The 22,080-nt window shown below is 43.0% G+C and overlaps 1 protein-coding gene across 1 annotated transcript in view; it reads right to left on the bottom strand.

Annotated features, from left to right (window-relative positions):
* Positions 1–22,080, bottom strand: part of GRIK4 (glutamate receptor, ionotropic, kainate 4) — a 499,211-nt gene that overhangs the window by 114,459 nt on the left and 362,672 nt on the right. Inside the window, exons 11-12 of the mRNA XM_006833921.1 lie at positions 10,822–10,929; positions 1,982–2,185 (exon numbers count right to left, since the gene is read on the bottom strand). Of these exons, the coding sequence (XP_006833984.1) occupies positions 1,982–2,185; positions 10,822–10,929 (312 nt within the window). The remainder of the gene's footprint in view (positions 1–1,981; positions 2,186–10,821; positions 10,930–22,080) is intronic.

The raw sequence follows: 22,080 nt of genomic DNA, 5'->3' as shown, positions 1-22,080 counted from the left end.
ACCAGCTTGCTCATCAGAAATCCTATACAGGCAGGGTCATTATGAGTCAGAACCTGCTCGACAGCACTTAACAACAACAATAACATGAAAAAAGACGCTCAACATCACTAATCATCAGGGAATTGCTAATGAAATCCACAATGAGATTCCGCCTCACACTTGGTAGGATGGATAGTCTTTTAAAAAGTGGGAAAGAACTGGAACCCTCATGCATTGTTGGGAATGTAAAATAGTGCAGCTACTATGAAAAACAGTTTGGTGGTTCCTCAAAAAGTTAAACATAATATTACCAAAAGAGTCTGCAATTCCACTTTTAGGTATATATCCCCCAAAGAATTAGAAAGCAGGGACTCAAACAGATATGTGTACACCAATGTTCACAGAAGCATTATTCACAGTAGTTAAAAAGTGGAAACAACCCAATTGTCCACCAGCAGACTGATAAAACAAAATATGATATATATATATATATATTTGTATGTATATACACACACACAAACACACACAGAGGAAAGTTCAAAATTATCTGCACCACGGTTATATTAAAACTTCTGTTGGCTACACCGTCTTATCAGCGCTTTCCATTCAAGGTCAGTGCTATGCAGGTGTGAACGTGGACATCTACAAACAAAATTTGGACCGATACTCAAAGGAATGTAATAGTTTCTTTTAAAAAAATCATTACTGGTAACAAGACATGGATTCATTACCATGAATCTGAGAGTCAACGGCACAGTATGGAATGGAAACATCCTCGATTGCTGACCAAGAAAAGGTACAGAAGTCAACCATCAGCTAGAAAACTGATGCTTAGTTTTCTGGAATTCTCAAGGGTCAGTATTGGAACACTATCAGGAAAAAGGCTCAATAATCAACAGTGCTCATTACAATGAGATACTCACTGAAGAGCTGAAGCCTAAATTTTGGATTAAAAGCAGAGGACTGCTATCCAAGGATGTTGTGATCTTGCATGACAATGCACGTCCACACACCTCTGCCCACACTGTTGACACTCTGCAAAAACTTTGTTATGAGGTGTTAAAGTACCTTCCCTATAGTTTTGATCTTGCTCCTTCAGACATTCACCTGTTTGGTTCCCTGATAGCAGCTCTTGGAGGATGAAGATTTACCCTCTGATGAAGAAGTGAAGACAGCAATGCATGTGTGGCTCATAGTTCAGCCTAATACATTTTTTTAAATAAGGGAATATGAAGGCTTCCTGACAAACAAGTGTATTGAAAAACAAGATTATGTTGAAAAATAATGCATTTCTCTTTTCTAAAAGTTGATTAAAATAAATTCTATAAACACTATGGATATTTTTGACTCACACTGGTGTGTGTGTGTGCCATCAAGTCAGTTACAACCCATAGCGAGTCTCTATAAGGTTTATGAGGAGTGACTGGTGTGTTTGAGGTGCTGACCTTGAGGTTCAAACTGACCTTGTGGTCAAGTGCTTATCCTACAGTGCTACACCAGGACTCATATATATACAATCAAATATTATTCAGTCATCAAAAGGAATGAGTTTTTAATATAGGCTACAATATAGATGAGCCATGAAAACATTATGCTAAGTGAAGTAAGTCAAACATAATAAGACAAATATTGCATGATACCACTTACATGAAATAGCTAGAACAGACAACTTTATAGAGAAAGAAAGTAGATTAGAGTTTATCAGCACTGAGGGAGGGGAAATAAGGAGTTAGTTATTGCTCAGTGGGTACTGAATTGCTATTTAGGTAGTGAGGGTTGTACATTGTGAACATAATGTCACTGAATTGTATCATCAAAAATGATAAAAATGGCAGAAAAAAAGCCCACCCCCCATGTTAAACATATTATTTCACAATCCAAAAATTTTAAGTATAAATGACTGGCTGAGTAAGTGGAGGGTACGTGGACATAAAACACAAATTTATGCCCTTCATTTTCCCAACCCAACCCACCAAGGTCAAATTCCATATCTTTTCCTTACCCTAGCGATCAGCTCCCCGACCATTCCTGTCCAGGTGCCGTTGGCTTCGGGAACACCGTACACACCATCCCCAACCAGGCGGATCTTGTAGTTGAATCGGAGGATCTCTGCCAGCTCCTTGAGCATGTCCACACAGAAGCCCTCGTAGCGGTCATTGCCTTCCATCTCCTGGTGATTCCCCTTCAGCATTAAATACGGGTTTTCCTGCAGCAAAACTGGGCAGCTGTCATTCTCATCTTAACCCTGGCTTCTCAGTTACACATGATGGGGAGGGACAGGAGTAGAGGAAGGTTACGGAGAAGATGGGAGTAGAAAGAGGGAAGTGGCTTGGGTAATAAGCTATAGCTGAGGTGGTAATTCTCTCCCTTTGCCTGATTCACTTCCCAAAGTCCTCCTTCAGCATGGTGTTTCTCTTAACAGGAACACCAATGGGTCCCATTGCACAAAGACTTATTATCTGATTCCAGGCTGCCACCCCTTTATTCTTTTTTTGCCTAGTCCTTAGAGATCTATTGTATCTGAAATAAAAGGATGCTCAAGATACAATGGACTAGGTAAGAATAAGCATATGAGCAACTGCAATACAAGGCTGAGCATGACCTAACCAGGAGAGCACTGGGAAGGATAGGTCTTTTCCAGCAAAATGTCCAGAGAAGGTCCCATGGAGGAAGTGGTTTCAAGGTGGGGTTCTGAAGATGTTAGAACACTGACAGATGGAAATAGTACAAATTAAAGGAAGAGGTATGATCAAGGTTATAAACCAAGGTAAGAGGAGCAGGGTCTATTCATGGATCCCCAGTTTACTTGGATCATGTGTTGTGTAGAGAATTGGAGAAGGATCCACTTAGAAAGACGAATTAGTGTCTGCATAGACTTTGAATGCCAGAATGAAGAGACTGTACATCATACTGTACCCTCATAGTGAAGCACTGAGGGTTTTAAAGACAAGTCTGTGAGTTGTTGTTGTTAAGCATCATTGAGTTGGCTTCCACTCATAGAAAACCTATGTACAACAGAAAGAAACATTGCCCAGTCTTGCACCCACCTCAAACTTATTCTGTTTGAGCCCACTGTTGCAGCCACTGTGTCAATCCATCTTGTTGAGGGTCTTCCTCTTGTTTGCTCAAGTTCTACTTTACCAAGCATAATGAACTTGTTTTGATGCTATTGGATCAGCAATGAACTGCTAAACACAAGTCCAGTGATTCAAACTTACCAGGTGCTCCTCAGAAACCCTATACAAGGTCTTTATAAATTGGAACCAACTTGATGACACTTAACAACAACAAAAACAATTTCCTTTTATACGTACTGATCCCTCCTGGCAATAATCCAAAGTGAAATGAAGTGTCTTCATCCTCACTTCCAAGGAGTACTCTGGCTGTATATCCAAGACAGATTTGTTTGTTCTTCTGGTATTCCATGGTACTTTCAATATTCTTTGCCAACACCATAATTCAAATGTGTCAATTCTTTCCATCTTCCTTATTAACTGTTCAGATTTCACATGCATATGAGGCAAGTAAAAATATCATGGCTTGGGTCAGACACACCTTAGTCCTCAAAGTGACATCTTTGCTGTTTAACACCTTAAAGAAGTCTTGTGCAGCAGATTTGGTCACTGCAATGCATCCTTTGATGTCCTGACAGCTGCTTCCACGAGCATTGATTGTGTACCCAAGTAAAATAAAATCCTCGGTAGCATCAATATTTTCTCGGTTTATCATGATGTGAGTAAGTAAGGAATATTACTTCCTTCATTTATCAGACTGTAAGTATGAAATATCAATTAGCCAGAGAGGGAAAGGATGAAGACAGACCCTCTTCAGGTATGAGATATTGAGGTTTGAGCCATGGATAGAATCGAGTCGAACTGGAGAGAGTTGGAAGGATGCAAGAGACACAAAGGACAGGCTTACTTATTGGTTGTTAAGTGTTGTCGAGTCGGCTCCAAATCATAGCAAGCCTGTATAGGGTTTCTGAGGAGCAGCTGGTGGGTTTGAACTGCCAACCTTGTGGGGTTCAAGTCCAGTGATGATCCTACAGCGCCACATCAGGAGTCCCATCTTTGGTTAGGTGGGGTTTAAGAGAAGGGTTTTCAGGTCCTTGGAGCCTGGTTGAATCACAGACAATGCTGTCCCACCACTGGTATGGATAGTTAGGTAGTGAAGGGGACTTGGAACGTTGAATTTTAGGTGCGTAGGCTATCTCCACTCATCTGTCAGTTTGTCATACTTGGGTGACTTGTGTGTTACTATGTATGATGCTGGAGGGTATACCATTGGTGTTTTAAATACCAGAAGGATTATCCATGGTGAACAGGTTTCAGTGGAGCTTCCAGACTAACAACAGATTAGGAAGAAGGAATAGGTGATCAGTTTCTGAGGAATTAGTCTTCTGAATAAAAATCTTATGAATAGCAGTGAAACATTGTCTGATATAGTGCCGTACGACGAGATCCTTATGTTGGAAGGCACTCAAAATACAACTGAGGAAGAGCTGCCTCCTCAAAGTAGAGTCAACGTTAATGATGTGGATGGAGCAAAGCTTTGGGGGCCTTCATTTACTAACAGGGCATGACTCAAAATAAGAAGAAACAGCTTTCTTCATATATGAAGAAAACAAAAGATCATCAATAGTCACAAAGTTGAATGTTGTGGTGGTGGTGGGGTGCTGTGGGGTCGGTTTCAACTCATAGCGACCCTGAACAGGGTTTCCAAAGCGGAATGTAGGAAGTATGAATCCAGAAAATTTGAAGTCGTCAGGAATAAAATGAAATGCATGAAGATTGATATTCTAGGAGGAAGAGAACTGAAATGGACAGTTATTGGTCATTCTGAATTGGACAAACATATGGTTTACTGGGCTAAGAAAGACAAATTGAAGAGGAATGGCATCACATTCATCATAAAAAAAGAATGTTTCAAGATCTATCGAAGTACAAGGCTGTCTGTGATGGGATAATATCGATATGCCTAAAAGAAAGACCAATTAATACAACTATTATTCAAATTTATACACTATCCACCAATGATGAGGAAATAGAAGAACTGTACAAATTTCTTCAGTCTGAAATTGATTAAACAGGCAATCAAAATGTATTGATAATTACTGGTGACTGGAATGCCTAAATTGGAAACAAAGACGAGGGATTTGTAGTTGAAAATGTGACTTTAGTGAGAGAAACAATGCTGGAGGATGCATGTTAGAATTTCACAAGACCAACAGCTTATTCATTACAACTATCTTCTTTCAACAACATAAGCATTGACTATATACATGGATCTCACTAGATGGAATACAGAGAAATCAAATTGACTACATCTGTGGGAAGAGACGATGAAGAAGTTCAATATCATTAGCCAAAACAAGATGAGGAACTGACTGTGCAAGTTCATATGCAAGTTCATGCTGAATCTGAAGAAAAAGAAAACAAGTTCATATAAGCCAGCATATGACTTTGAGTAATAGTCCACCTGAATCTAGAGACCGTCTCAAGGACAGATTTGACTCATTGAACACTAATGACCGAAGACCAGAGAAGTGTGGGATGACATCATAAACATCATTATGTGATGAAAGCAAAAGGTCATTAAAAAGACAGGAAATAAAGAAAAGACCGAAGTGTCAGAAAAACTCTGATGCTTAAGCATAGAGTAAATAAAGTGAATGGGAAAAAAAGAAAAGAAGGAATAAAAGAGCTGAACAGAAAATTTCAAAGGATTGCCCGAGAAGATGATATATAAAGAAAACATTTATAATGAAATGTGAAAAGACCTAATGTTGGAAACCCAAAAGGGAAGTGCAGACTTAGTGTTTCTCAAGCTGAAAGAACTGAAGAAAAATCAAGTCTCAACTTGCAATATTGAAGAATTCAATGGGAAAAACAGGACGCAACAAAAGATGATTGAAGGAATACACAAAGTCAGTGTACCAAAAAGAATTGGTCAACATTCAACCATTTTAAGAGTTAGTATATGATCAAGAATCAATGGCATTGCAATATGAAGTTCATGTTGCAGTAAAGGCATTAGTGAAAAACAAAGTTCCAGGAATAGACAGAATATCAATTGAAAAGTTTAAACAAATTGATGCAGTGCTAAAAGTACTAACTAGTGTATGACAAGAAATCTGGAAGACAGCTAGCTGGCCAACCAACTAGAAGAGATACATATTTGTGCCTGTTCCAAAGAAAGGTGACCCAATGGAATGCATAAATAATCAAACAATATTATTAGTATTACATTCAAGTAAAATTTTTCTAAAGATCACTAAAAAATGTCTAATTACATCAACAGCTGCTAGAAATTCAAGCCAAATTCAGAAGACAAGAACAAGGAAATTATTACTAACATCAGAAGGATCTTGGCTGAAAGCAGAGACTACCAGAAAAGGGTTTGCTTGTGTTTCATTGACCACACAAAGGCAATCCACTGTGTGGTTCACAACAAACTATGGGTAACATTGGAAAGAATAAGAATTCCAAAACACTTAATTGTGTTCATGTGCAACTTATATGAAGACTAAGAGACAGTTGTTTGAACGGAACAAGGGGACTATGATGAATGGTGTAAAATCAGGAAAGGTGGGCACCAGGGTTGTATCCTTTTACCATATTTATTTAATCTGTATGCTGAGCAAATAATCTGAGAAGTTGGACTATATAAAGAATGTGGCATCAGGATTGGAGGAAGGCTCATTAATTACCTGTGATATGCAGATGACACCGTCTTGTTTACTGAAAGTCAAGAGGACTTGCATCAATGATCCCAGCCTTCAGTATGAATTACAATTTAATGTAAAGAAAACAAAAATGCTCACAACTTAACCAATAGACGCAATAACAAAAGGAGAAAAGACTGAAGTTGTCAAGGCTTTAATTTTACTTGGACTCACAATCAATGCCATGGAAGCAGCAGTCAAGAAATCCAAAGATGTATTATTGCATTGGGCAAATCTGTGCAAAAGACCTCTTTCAAGTGTTAAAAAGCAAAGATGTCACCCAAGCCATGGTATTTTCAATGATCTCATAACCTTGTGAGAGCTAGACAATGAATAAGGAAAATTGTAGAAGACTCAATGCATTTGAATTATGGTGTTGATAAAAGATATTGAACATACCACTGACTGCCAAAAAAAAACAAAAAAAATCTATCTTGGAAGAAGTACAATCATAATAGCAAGACTTTGTCTCACATATTTTGGACATATTTTTGAAGGGATCAGTCCATGGAGAAGGATGTCATGCTTGGTAAAGCAGAGGGTCAAAGAAAAGAGGAAGGCCCTCAACAACATGGAGTGACACATTGGTAACAATAGTGGGCTCAAACAAAACAATTACAAGGATGGCATAGGACTGGGCAGTGTTTCTTTCTGTTGTGCGTAGGGTTGGTATGTGTCGAGAGTAAGTCTGACAGCACCTAACAACAACAACAAGGCTATCCAAGAGTCTGACTGGATGCTTAAAATGTGGAGAGACAATGAAAGCTGAGCTTACAAAATATGTTAGACTGTCAAGGGGAGAGAATTGAGAAAGAACAGATAAGAATAGGAATTTACGGAGAATCTGATGTCTGAGACTGGAAAAATGAAGCATAGTCATAGAAGACAGAGACGAAGTGCCAGAAGGCTGAAAATCAAGATAATGCAGTCGTGTAAGTCAAGGAGGAAAGAGTTTCAAGAAGAAGAATATGACATTCCCACACAGAGTTCAGAACTATGAAAGGGCATCTGGATCAGGCAACCCTGATGACTTTTCAGAAGGCAGACTGCGTGAGGGCAGTAGAACTCTGTCAAGATTATTGAGTGAACAATTGGTGCAGAAGTGACAGTAGATCAGCATTCTGGGACAGTTAAGAGATCCAGGAAGGAGGGCAGTGTGACCAGAAGCAGACTGCTTCTCCTTCTATTCTCCGAGACATGCCTGTTCTGCAAGTTTCCCTTCCCCTTCTGCAAACATTTCTTGGGGATACCCACTAGTTTAGCCAATTCTATACTTCTCTAAATTGAAGGGCAGTTTGAAAGGTTGTTGTTGTTTGTCAAATGCTGTTGAGTCAGTTCCAATTCATAGCGACCCTGAATAGGGTTTCCAAGGAGCAGCTGGTGAGCTTGAACCACCAACTTTACAGTTCAAACCAACCTTGCAGTCCAGTGCATTAACCCACAGCGCCACACCCCGACGCTTAGTTTGCAGGGTTGTTATGTACCATCAGTCGGTTCTGACCCATAGCGACCCTGTACAGGGTTTCCGAGGCTGTAAATCTCTGTTGTTGTTAAGTGCCGTCGAGTCGGTTCCGACCCATAGCGACCCTGTACAGGGTTTCCGAGGGTGTAAATCTTTACGGGAGTAAAAAGCCTCATCTTTCTCCCGCGGAGCGGCTGGTAGTTTTGAACCGCTGACCTTAAGGTTCGCAGCCCGATTCGTAACCACTATGCTTCGGGAGCAGAAAGCCTCATTTTTCTCCTGTGGAACCGCTGGTAGTTTCGAACTACTGACCTTGCAGTTCACAGCCCGGTGGCAGGGTATAAATAAGATAGTAGTTGTGTTTTAGGATAGGAGACATAGTGCATATTTGTAGGCAGAAAGAAAAGAATTCCTAGGAAAAAAAATAGATTGGAAAATTAAGAAAGAGAAGGGCTAGTTGGTAGAGCAACGTCCTAGGAACCAGGAGAGCAGGTGGGATAAAGGTGAGTGTGAGGCTGGGAAGCAGGCCTGGCTCAGCCGGGCTGTCCCCAACTCTCCATCTGGAATGGTTATGGACACTGCCACCCTCTAATCTTTCTGACATTTTCACGATGGTTTAGATAGGCTAAGGCCGGAGCCGAGTTGATGAGCAACGCTGGGAGCTGAAACAACTCTCTCCTTTCTTCGCTCTAATGTTCCCTCTGCCTGGAACACTCCTCTCTTAAACAACTGGTTGAATCTTTCTTCACCTCCATCGGAGCTTTGCTCATATCTCACTTTCTTAGCAAGACTGACCCGGAATCCCTCTCAGTCCTGTTTTAGCCTTGTTGTTGGCTGTCATCAGGCCAACTCATAGTGACCCCATGCACACACAGTGAGATTAGACAGTTGTACTTCATAGGGTTTTCACTGGCTGAGTTTCAAAAGTGGATTGCCAGACCTTTCTTCCTAATCTGTCTTAATCTGGAAGCTCCGCTGAACCCTGTGCAGCATCTTAGCAACATTCAAGCATTCACTGGCAGACAGGTGATAGCTTACAGATAGATAGGTGTAATCAATTTGTGAATTGATTACATTTACATTTTTACTGTCTGTTCCAGATTCCCTGCTGGAATGTAAGCTTCTTATAGGTGTCAGCTTCTTATAGGCAGGGTTTCCTTACTGCTTAGCTCATTGACATATTCCAAGAACCCAGAACAGCGCCAAACACAGAGAAGGAGGTCAATAAATATTTGCTGAATGAATGAAAATACACACTGACCCCGTTTCCTACCAAATGAAAGGAAAACTCAACAATCTGGCATTCAAGTTCATAAGCAAGATGAATCCAGTGCCCTTTTCTGGCCTTATGCCCTTCCCCTTCCTTACCAATGTCCATTCCCTGGGCCAACTGGGACTTTTCAGCATTTCCCTAAACCTGATCATGCTTTCCCTTATTAACTGCCATCTGCCCAAGTCTCACTATCTTTTGAGGCCACCTTAGAGAGCTCTTCCTTTCTGAAAGTTTTGTTGATCCCCAAGTGGGACGAGACCTCTTGGTCCTTCACAGCCCACAGCAATAGCTTTGCACCTCTTTTGTAGCCTTTATCACCCTGTTTACTGCAGACCAGTAATTCCTATTCCAGAGTTCTGAGGCCCCAGGAGTTCATGAAGGTAATGATGGAGAGTCCTGAGTTTTCTGCATTATCTCAAAAAGCCTATAAGAAACAGATGCATTTGCAGACCTTGGCACGTTTAGCAGTGATAAGATTGAGCAGACTAACGAATACATCAAGTCTCTTTGCTTTGGGCTGGGATTATATCAATGTGGCAACACTAGTTACCTCCAGTAGATAAGATGCTGTGCCAGGCAGGGAAATCTGCTTTTAATTAGCTAAAAAAGAAAAGGAGTGTGTGTGTGTGGAGAAAGGGGGACTAATTATGGCTTAATACATGCAGTTGGTTTAATGGACAAATCTTTAAAAGTATGGCATTTTCAGGAGGGAAGAAGGAAAATACCTCGGTCATGTATGCAATTGCCTAAGTTATAACCTTGCTGAAAAAAGAGACTGAGTCTTATTCAGTCTTATTTTGATGTCTCCTGGTTGAATACAGTGGGGACGTATAGTGGGGATTCCTGAATAGAATGGAATCAAATGAAAAAGGCAGATGGTCTTGCCCTGTGATATAGATTAGTTGAGAATTCTCTTTCACTATCTGGAAATAAATACTTAGGCCATGTAAATCCCAGAAGCCTAGACGTTTACTTGGAAGGCAGAGAGAAGGAGTGGGACCCATTTTGTACATGGTAGGCTCCAAGCAAGGTATCTGCTGCTGGGAAACATCAGGAAATACTCAGTGCACTGAATCCAGCCCTGAGGTGGACTTTTCCCACCTGTCATAAGATCAGCTGTCAGGGTGCTCCTGGGAAAGGTATCCACACACTCTAGTGTCTTGCAGCCCATCCCTCTTCCCCAGCTGCTATGGAACTCATCAAATATCATTTCCATATGAAACAGCAACTTGACTTTAATTACACTGTCATAAATTGGCCTCTGTGCAGTGATTAGAGCGCCCATCTTCTGCTCACTGGCATGGGGCGCCTGTGAGTTTCTGGAGCCTACAGGAGGCATCCTGGGGAGCTGCAGCTGGGAGGCCCAGGGAGCACCCCGCTTACCAGGATGGTGGTGACGACCAGGGTGGTGTTGAAGAGACTGTCGGAGATGTTGGAGGCGTACAGGCGGCTGTCCATGCTGAGGCCCTCCGCCACATGCCACTGGCCGATCTGAGAAGACCAATAGGAAAAGGACTAGGAGAATGAGGGAAGGAGGAGCCAGGGAACCTGGGTTGCTGAGATCCTGAAGTCATCTGGGTCAGAGATAGCCAGGCCTCCAGCATTGGAAGTAACTGAGAGGCCAATACACTGCCTCTGATTGGATGGCATTTAAACCATAAAAGGGAGGACATGAATTATGGAATGGAGGGTCTGGATGACGACGGCATGGGGATACTGTTATACAAGGTTGGAAAGACTGAGAGAAAGGTTGGGGGACATGTGAGTAAGGAAAGGAAGGGGAAGCAACTTGGAAGGGAAGGAAAATGGAAAAGTCAGGAATGGAATGCAATCAGGTAAGTCCTCTCATGGAAGGTTACAAAACATCTGGAATCATATTAGCATAAGGCCAAGACTGAGCCAACAGTGCTCTTTTGCCTACCTTCAAAAATTCTGGTGAACTAATTAAGGAGTCCTGGTGTGACACTGTAGGATAAGCACTGGAACGCTAACCCCAAGATCGGTGGTTCAAACCCACCAGAAGCTCCTTGGAAAATCTATACAGGGTCACTAAGTCAGAACTGACTTGACTGCATGTAATAATGTCAATAATTCTAATGAATTTGTAAGCAGAGAGATGGCATAGACTAGGCCCTTGAATAAACGTTTGCTGACTAATTGAATGAATGAATAAATGAGCCAGAAGAAGGAAGACCTGGGTTTTAGCATGGTCAATTCTCTTGTTAGTTTTCAGACTTTAGGCAACTTATTTAAATATTTTGTTTACTCAGTTTTCCCATCTATTTGTGGGGATGGTAACATTCGTGTTGCCTTAGTCACAGAATCACTTTGAGAAGCAACGTAGATCATGTATGTCACTTTGATGTTATTCAGCCAGACTCAGAAGTATGGGTCCCAACTGAGTAACCTCAGAAGAGTTATGAATTCTGTTTCCTCAACTGTAAAATGGGAATAGAAACTTCATTAGGTCATTGTAAGGGATGTATTTAACCTGACAATAAATATTTTACTACTTCTTAGTCTTTGTCTTGAAGACCTCTAAGGGAGAAAAAAATCATATAACTTACTTTGCTGCCCATTCTTGAAACCCTAAATCCAAACTCAATAGCAGTGAATTGTGTGTGTGTTTGGTGGTGGCTGTTTTGTTTTCCCAGTGGAACTCTTTATATATATATATAAATCTAATATAAAATTTCAATATATTTCATATATTTCTACTAGCTAGAGCCCCTAGCAAGTCAGTTTTGTTGCTGAGCAGTTTGAGGTGGGCAGCCAGGAGAGCCTCTGATGGCTAGCTAAAAACCCAGAAAAATGCACACACTTGCCTCTGCCAGACATCTTCAGATTCCATCAGCCACTTACCTGGAAAACCCTCTCACAAGTCTCATGAATGCCACATGGCTCTGTTCCCCAGAACTGGGCTCTACGTTCCTCTTTTGGAAACTTTAAGAACAATAAAGACGTATCTCACTCTTGGTCACCCCATTACCATCCCATGGAGCCAAAAGGTTGAGGGTCCATCTCCAAGACTTCTGACAAGGTGAAGCTTATAGAAGGGGAAGACCAACCATCTGGACCATCATCTGGGAGCTCTCCCAGAACTCTAGTTTCAGACTGGAGCACCATACTCTGAGGATGAGGAGTCCAGTGGTGTCCACAGGTGAGCCACAGTGAAGTCCAAAAACTTCACTCTGTATGGATATGACCTGGAAAAGGGTCAGCAGAGGTTTCATCCATGCAAGGGCAGAACACTCCTCTATGTGTGTGTTCCTTTTTAGTTTATAAGCGATCAGCTGAAGGGTCTGAGCTTTTACTCAGATGAAATTGAGTAAAAGAATGCATAGTCATCTTATCTTGTCTGACTGCCACCTACAATGGGCTTCAACAAGTCAGTGGAAAGATTCCATGATCTGTTCACATCATTTTTCCATGAATTATCATAGTTGATAATCCTCATAGTTGCGTCCCTGTTTCCCCACTAGCATGTGTGGCTCACAATGGCAGGGGCTGTTTTATTTCTGCTCACATCCCAGGACCTTGCTCAGGAAACAGAAGGGGAGCATCCTTTCCTATCAGATTACTGCTGCCTACGAGGGTGGGCAGAGGCCAGTGAACAATCCTCTGGTCCTTTGGAGCTCCCATTATCTCCCAAACAGGACAACCAGGTCATGCGACTTCCTCATCTCTCTCTGCTGGGTAGGGGTGAGGTCATGAGGGATTTGTTGTTGTTGCCATTAAATACCATTTAGTCTGGTGCTATGGGTTAATGCACCAAACTGCAAAGCTGTTTGAACTGCAAGGTTGGTGGTTCAAGCTTACCAGTTGCTCCTCATAAACCCTATACAGCGTCATTATGGGTCAGAATCGACTTGACAGCACTTCACAGTCTGTTCCTGGAGTCCTGGTGTGGCGCTGTGGGTTAATGTGTCAGACTGCAAAGCCGTTTGAATTGCAAGGTCGGTGGTTCAAGCTCACCAAGCTGCTCCTCAGAAACCCTATACAGGGTCGCTATGGGTTGGAATTGACTTGATGGCACTTAACAACAACAGTCTGTTCCTATGCATGTTGTTGTTATTATTAAGTACCGTGGAGTCGGTTCCAACTCACAGTTACCCTGCACAGGGTTTCCGAGGTTGTAAATCTTTATGGGAGCAGAAAGTCTCATCTTTCTCCTGTGGAACCGCTGGTGGTTTAGAATTGTTGACCTTGAGGCTGCCAGCGTGACTCGTAACCACTACACTACCAGAGCTAGTGATCCTGTATAAGGTTTCCGAGGAGCAGCTGGTGAGTTTGAACCACCAATCCTGTGGTTCAAACTGACCTTGCAGTCCAGTGCTTATCCTACATGAGGGATTAGCAACTGGGTTTTCAAGTGAAAGGGGAAAGAGTCACTATTGTTACAGCATACAGACTGTTGTGCTAGGTGTGTTGTGTTTTCTCCTCTCTATGGATCTTCCCATCATCCACGGAGTATTTAAGGTGATTTTATTCATAGGGAAATTGAGGCTCAGAGAAGTTTCCTGGCTTGTCTAAGGTCACCTCGTTTTTATAAGGTCATCTAGATCTGTCTGACTCCTAAAAGCCTGTGATCTCTCCTGTCCCTGCTGCTGTCTCTTAGAGTGGGGGGCCCCTAGTATTTCATTTACATAAGCAGGTCAGGCTAAGCAAAGCAGGTATTGAAGGGGCTGCAGTGTCCAGCTAGCTACAGCACTTTTTTCTCTCCTCCCAAAGACAGATAAATTGATTCTCCTCTTAGAGACTGAGTTTCCCTGTTTTCAGAAGGGATAGGATTGACTTTTAAAGAACTCTAGTAGCGTAGTGGTTATGAGTCGAGCTGCTAATCTCACAGTCAGTAGTTTGAAACTACCAGCTGTTACGCGGGAGAAAGATGAGGCTTTCTGCTCCTGTAAAGGTTTGCAAGCCTCAGAAACCCTGTACAGGGTCACTATGAGTCGGAACCAAATCTACGGCACACCACCAAAACCACCACCACCAGGACTGACTACTAATGGCCTCCTAGTTTGTTGTTGTTGTTATGTACTGTGGAGTCGGTTCTGACTCATAGCGACACTGCACAGGGTTTCCGAGGCTGTAAATCTTTACAGGAATAGAAAGCCTCATCTTTCTCCTGCGGAACAGCTGGTAGTTTTGAACTGCTGACCTTGAGGTTCCCAGCCTGATTCATAACCACTATGCTACCAGAGCTCCTTAGGCCTCCTAGTTTAGGAAAGGCCATATTTGGGAAGAACAGAGAGAGCAATTGGGCTAAATGCCAACATTTGGATGTTAGGAACAGGATTGAAGTCCTTACAAGTCTATGTGCCACTGAAACCTAACCTTTGCACCAACAGGGTTTTTCAGCCCACCTCCATCTCTCTATTCTCAGGGGACTTAACTCCATCAACCCCCAGGTCTAGGTGTTCCAGCCCTGGTTTTACACACCAAAGATACAAGAGATGTTCCTATCAAAGCCAGGGATAGAAATGATTTAGCCAGAGCCAAAGTCCACAGTCTGAGCAATGTTTCCACCCCCTAAACCCCCTCCTCTGGGGAATTAGCAAAGAGACTAATTAGCCCCCAGGCTCCAGTCAGGAAATGAATCTCCCACCCACCCTCCCATTAGCCCCCAAGAAATTAATAAACTCATCAGATCCAACAAAGCACTTGGCAGCTATTACCCAGTGCAATCTAATTGCAGAAAGGCAGTGGGAGGGAAAGGGAGAGACAGAGCCAGGCGCCCTGGGAGACAGGCTAATTGCCCTACCCACTGGGCACCTTCGAAGCCACACACATGCCAGGGTGGGCAGGAGATACAGCTTCCATCACTGATAATCTGTGGCTCTGCTTCCAGCCAAATCTCCTTGCTCCGCCCTGCTGACACCTGCCCTGAAAGCTCCTGTAGATACAGCTGCTTTGTAAGCCTCTTCCACATGCCCACACGTGTGGTTTCAGCCACACTTCAAATCACTTATTTCCTTCACACTTACACCTTCTCGGTTCTTTTAGTCTCTCCCGTTTCTTTGACATCTCACTGGTTTAGAGGTCCCAGGAAATGGAATGAAGGGGATAGAGCACACGGATTTGGTTAAAGCCTCCCCAACACCTCTGGGATGATTTGGTCCTGTGGATGCACAGCTGGGCATGCAGAGGACAGGCTGGAGTTCAGTGTCTACTCATTGCATGTCCTGCACCGGGAATTCAAAGGTCCTGAGTTTGGGGAACCTGGGTTTAAACTGGTTTCTCTGTTTATCAGCGTTGTGACCTCAGTTTTCTCTATCTGTAAAATGGGGATTCAAATAGTAATTTTACCATCCATCTGTCACAGCTTGTGGTGGCTTGCTTGTTGTTATGATGCTGGAAGCTATACCACTGATGTTTCAAATATCACCGCCAAGGAACTCTGCTAGCGTAGTGGTTATGAATCGGGCTGCTAACATCAAGGTCAGCAGTTCGAAATTACCAGCCATTCCACTCCCGTAAAGCATTGGACTACTAACCTCAAGGTCAATGGTTCAAACCCACCTGGAAACTCTATACAGGGTCACTATGAGTTGGAACTGACTCCACGGTACTTAACAACAACATTGTCAGACTGCAAGGTCGGTGGTTTCAATCCACCAGCTGCTCCTTGGAAACACTATACAGGGTTGCTACGAGTCGGAACCGATTTGACTGATGGCACTTAGCTGGCAACACTTGTCAGAGGCTTAGTGTGAGAGTGGGGCAGAGGCAGGCATTTGTCCCCAGGCAAAAGTTGAAGAGGTTGCCTGATGAGGCACAGAATGACATTGCCATGTGCTCCAATATGAACAGTGACTGACTGAGGGAGCCAGACAAGAGAAAGAATGCTGCAAATGCACTGCAGCTCTCAACTGTCAATGTCTATTCACTTAACAACAGCAACAACAGGGTTCCTAAGGAGATTAAACGAGATAGTGTACAAATATAAATACCATATAAACATTTTTCTTTTTTGACAGCATTGACTGAGACAGGAAGTGAGATCTCTTCTGTATCCCACAAAGGGCTTTGCCCTGTGCTATTGTTCTTGATAAGTGCCATCAAGTCAGTTCTGACTCTTATCAACCCTGTATAGAGTTTCTGGGTGGGTTTGAACCATTGACCTTGAGGTTAGTAGTCCAGTGCTTATCCTACAGCACCACACCAGGACTAGACTAATTTTTCAGACAGGTAAGAGTAAGTCTTAAAGTTTTGTTCCCATATCAGCAGTATCAGTGCTAGAAATGCAAATTCTTGGGCCCCACCTTTCGTTGTTGTTGTTAAGTGCAGCGGAGTCAGTTCCAACTCATGGCAATATTGCACTGTATTGGATTTCCAATGAACGGCAGGTGACTTTGAATTGCTGAACTTGCTGTTCAAACCACCTTGCAGTCTAGTGCTTATTCTATTGCACCAGGACTCACCAGAATGACCAAAGCAGAAACTCTAGGGGCAGGCCCAGAGGCTATTTTAACATACACCCAAGTGATTCTTATGCAGGCTGGATTGAGCAAAGCACAAGGAGAAACTTAGACCACAAACAAGACGACAGGGAAAGGCAAAGGTGTGGAAGAGATTCTGCAACTGAGTGCCAACTCGTGGTAAGCTGGCAAATGCTTAAAAAAATGCTCTCTAGGAAAAAAAAAAAAATCCTTAATTTTTAGCTTTTGCCAATTTCTGTGGTGTATACACTCGCACAGTGGTTGACTTCAAGCTGCCAAAGTGTCATCACCACATAGAGATGGGATGAGCCGTGTATAATGGGCTCTCGCTGTCTATGAGAGTTGGCTCTGGTACATCACATCACTGCTGCCAGCTCTCTGCTGGCCCTACACAGAGTCTTATCCATGCTAATCTCATTGCCACCCCACATTATTAATAAGGAAAGCAAAGCTTAGGTAAGTTGATAACCTGCTCAAGTCATAGAGCTGGTAACCGGGGAAAGTAGGATTCAAAAGAAAACCAATGCGCTGCTTAACTGGCATCACGGTATTTAAAACAAATGTGTAATGCCTAACTACTGATTCTAATGCTATTTGAATAAACAATTTATGATCAGGGTGCTTAGTCAAATAAGAAAATTTAGGTAAATATAACTTATAATGGGATGTGTTTGCACACACATACAAAGTTATCATTTATCTGACATCCCCAAGGAACTTAGAATCCATATAAATTAATAATAATTTTATGCCTTTAAGGACTACAATTTTGGAGATTTTAATTATCTATTTAAAACAGTTTGTCTAAAAATCCTTTCTAGAGGATTATACTTTCCTACGTCCTCTTAAGTACCATGGGCTGCCGAAATAACACACAGATCCGTGTTGGAAGAAGTACAGTCAAAGTACTTCTTCTTCATCTCTCATACTTTGGACATATTTTCAGGAGGGACCAGTCACTGGAGAAGCATATCATGGTTGGTAAAGTGGAGAGTGGGAGAAAAAGAGGAAGACCCCTAGGGAGATGTGTTGGCACAGTGGCAGCAGCAATGGGCTCATACATAGCAACAATTGTGAGGTTGGCCTAGGACCAGGCAGTGTTCCGTTCTGTTGTGCATAGGGTCACTATGACTCGGTACTGACTTGATGGTACCTAACAACATTGTCCTGGTGTGGTACTACGGGTTAATGCGCTGGACTGAAAAGTCAGTTTGATCTGCAAGGTCGGCAGTTCAAGCTTATGAGCCGCTCTTCAGAAATCCTATACAGGGTCGCTATGGGTTGGACTCGACTCAATGGCATTTAACAACAACAAAAAAGTAGACACTTTTATTTTAATTTTCAGCACCATTGTCATACAGGAGTCCTGCTGTGGTGCTGTATGTAGGATGAGTACTGAACTGCTAACCACAGGATCATTAATTCAAGCCTCTCAGTCTCTCTGCAGAAGAAAGAGGAGGGTTTCTGCCCTGTAAAGATTTACAGCCTTGGAAATCCTCTCTAGAGTTGCTATGAGCTGGAATTGATTCGATGGCCCTGGGATTTTTGGTTTTATTTTCATAAAGCCAGTTATGAAGCTGAGCTGTACTAGAATGCTGCCACATGGGTCGCTGAAATGTGAAGGGCCCTTGCCTGCATTTCTGGACCTTTAGAAAAGTTGGCTTGTCTACTTTTCAGCGTGTTTTCTCTCCTTCACTATGAGCTATCACCACTTGTCACTCCTACTTGGATAACTGTCTCTAAAAGCCATTCTCCTTCCAGCAGCTGTGTTTAAGACCTCTGGGCCAAGTAATCAAGGCTCCCTGGTGGCACGGTGGGTTAAGTGTTGGGCTGCTAATGGAAATGTTGACAGTTTGAACCTACCAGCTACTTTGAGAGAAAGATGAGGCTATGTGTTCCCATAAAGATTGGCTGTTCCATGCTCTCATCTGGGGTTGCTATGAGTCAGGATCAACGCAATGGCCAACGACTTTTGGGGCAGAGTGCGGTGTTGTGGGCTAATGCTCTGGACTGTAAAGTCGATTTGAACCATAGGTTGGTGGTTCAAGCTCACCAGCTGCTCCTTGAAAACCCCATACAACAACAACAATCAAGAGACTGGAGTCCTGGTGTGGCGCTGCAAGACAATGCATTGGACCACAAGGTCGATTTGAATCTCAAGGTGGAGGTTCAAACCCACCACCCACTCCTTGGAAACACTCCACAGGGTCGCTATGAGTCAGAACCAACTGTACTGCACTTAATGACAACAACAACAATCAAGAGATCAAGCTTGGAAGAAAGGCTTGTAAAGAAAGAGTAAATCAAGCTTTAAAGAGTCATGGAGTCCTTGACTACTGAGAGGTTGGAGATTCAAGTTCACCCAGAGGGACCTCAGAAAAAAGGGCTGATGATCTACCTCTGAAAACTTAGCCATTGAAAATCATGTGGAACACAGTTCTGCCCTGACACACACTGGGAGTCTGTAATGAATACGTTCTAGGATATCAGCATGGGAAACTCACAGTCCTTTGGAAAGGTGGCTCGCACAATTGTGAGTGTCAGAAGCCTGGATTTGATCTGCCATGTGACCTTGGATCAGCATAAGCTTGCTGGTCTAGTTGCTCCCAAAGCATCACACTACAGAAAAAGCTAGACCACGGGACCCATGACCACTGCTTCCCACTGGAGTATGGAAACTTGTATCAACATCCTTACCCTATGACCAAATGGCTGGATGATGCTGACAAGTCAGTTAATTTCCCCAGGTCTGACCCATTCCCGGACCTCCACCCTAGTCCAAGTTTCCACTGAGCTTCTTCCCCCGGACTGAGATCCACTCTGTTCTCCAAATAGCAGCAGCCAGAGTCATTCCTATAAGATTGGGAATATAATCACATCAACCACTGCTTAAAACCTTTAATTTCTTTTCCATGTTGCTTTATGGCTAGAGTCGCAAATGCTTAACACAGCTGACAAGTCCATGTATGGCTGGGCCTCTGCCCACTTTTCTGACTTCATCTTCTACCTCTTCTCCAGTTTCTCCAGTTCCATCAGCCCTCCAATCATACCTACCTTCTCTCTGTGTTCAAGTGCAACAAGATCCTTCCTGCCAGTGGCTTGTGCATGCCATTCCCTGTCTGGAACTCTCTCCTTCTGGCATAGCCCGCTTCTCTTTCATCTAGTTCAGGGGGTCAGCAAATCATAGCCCGCTTCTCTTTCATCTAGTTCAGAGGGTCAGCAAACCACTACCACCAACCAAATCCAGCTCAATTGCTTGCTTTTGTAAGTTAAGTTTTATTGGAATACACCCATTCAATGTATATTGTCTGTAGTTGCTTTCAAGGTCCCTGGGGGGTACAAAAGTTTTCTGTTCAACTATTAATCCAGAGTTTGGTGGGTTTGAACTGCTGGCCTTGTAGTTAGCAGCCCAACCCACAGCGCCACCAGGGCTCCTGAGCCAAGAAAAGCATCATCAAATCACTTCCCCTCTCTGTGCCTGTTTCTGCACTGGCTGCAGGCTACAGGGATGATCCCTCAAGCATTTTCTTGCAGATGAGTCCTGGAGGCCCAGCCACTTGCCCCAGTTGCCCTCCTTGGGACTCCTACAGCCTACCGTTGAGGAGAGTCCTCACCATTGCCTGAGACATGCCGGTCCTGCAAGAGCAGCTCATGTGCCTCCAGCTCACAGCCCTCTCACCCCCTCCTCAAATCACTCAGGCTTGTCATTTTGCCACTTTGTTCTCTCCCAAGTAGGTAGAAAGAGATTCATTTTTAAGGCCCTCGGGGATTTCCTCACATCCTTGCCTGCATCTGTGGGTGTGCACATGGCTCTATAACATTTAATATTTTATGTACACTTAGATGATTGTTCTTTGCACTGAGCGCTGCCAGGATCGAGCTTTTTCTAGTGAGGCAGACATAGCTACAAGGTGGGATAGGTCCTTTTTCAGTCAGATTTCCCACACAATTATTGACCACCTCTGCATGCTGGGTACACAGTCACGTGATTAAACCTGCATTAATCTCACTGGTTCCGTGTAAAAGCCCTGCTATTATTCCCACCTTAGAAATGTAGGCTTTAATGTAGGCGTATCATACAACAATAATGCTTAATGCAGCCACTTCATCCATCAAGTGTTTATGGAATGAATGAATGAAACAGACTCAGCAATATCAAGCAACTTGTGAGGATCACATAGCAAACTAACAAGTGGGATCTGTACTTAAGTTCTATTTACTACCATACAGTTTGGTCAAGTTAGGCCAGGTGGAGACTATCTTGATCTTAAGATTCCCACATGCTACTCTGAACAGTGTTGTTGTGAGTTGAACTCAAGTCAGCTGTAACCCACAATGACTCCATGAACAACAGAATGAAATGTTGCCCAGTCCTGTACCAGCTTCACAAATCATTGGTATGCCCCAGTCCACTACTGTGGCCACTGTATTTTGAGTGACTTCCTGCCCATCTTCTAGCACCTTATCGAAGAACATTTTGTTGTGGATTTTTACTGGCTAATTTTTGGAAGTAACTCACTAAGTCTTTCTTGCTATTCTTAGCCTGGAAGTCTGTTGAAACCTGTCCACCATGAGTAAATGAAATACCAGTGTCATAGCTACTACTATCACAGCAACACACAACTCAGCAGCACACAATAAACTGACAGACCGATAGTGGCCCTGATCAATAGCCTCCATGAACTTGTTCACTGGAGAATAAAGCCCCAAAGGAAGTCAGTACAAGATCCCAGATGAGTAGGGCTGGTGGCTTAGGGGCGTGGCACAGTAGGAAGCAAAGGCAGAAGAAGACCCATGCTTCCTTTCCACCTCTGTCCCGTATAGGGACCATCTGTACGTGTAAAACAGAGATAAATGAACCCACCTTTCCATTGCATAGAGTTGTTGTTGACAATTAAATGAGATAATGCATACAATGGCTTTTGATGAGCCCAGCTAAGGAAACAAAAAAACAACAGAACTATTTTCTATTTGGAGTCTGGGATAAGCACTCAACCACAGGTTGGTTTAAACCACAAGGCTGGCAGATCAAACTCAGCCAGTGCTCCTTGGATACCCTATACAGGGTCACTATGAGTCGGAACCGACTCCACGGCACTTAACAAAAATAAGAAATCTTCTATTTGGTGGGAATGCAGCTGACCAGAAACATGTCAAGAGAACTGGGTTTAAGTTCTACCATGCCACTTACCCTGTGGCC

Source organism: Chrysochloris asiatica, unplaced genomic scaffold (genome assembly GCF_000296735.1).
Source record: "Chrysochloris asiatica unplaced genomic scaffold, ChrAsi1.0 scaffold00008, whole genome shotgun sequence".
NCBI classification, from domain to species: domain Eukaryota; kingdom Metazoa; phylum Chordata; class Mammalia; order Afrosoricida; family Chrysochloridae; genus Chrysochloris; species Chrysochloris asiatica.
The sequence above is the reverse complement of the archived record's forward strand: the minus strand, read 5'-3'. Positions and strand labels throughout refer to the sequence as shown.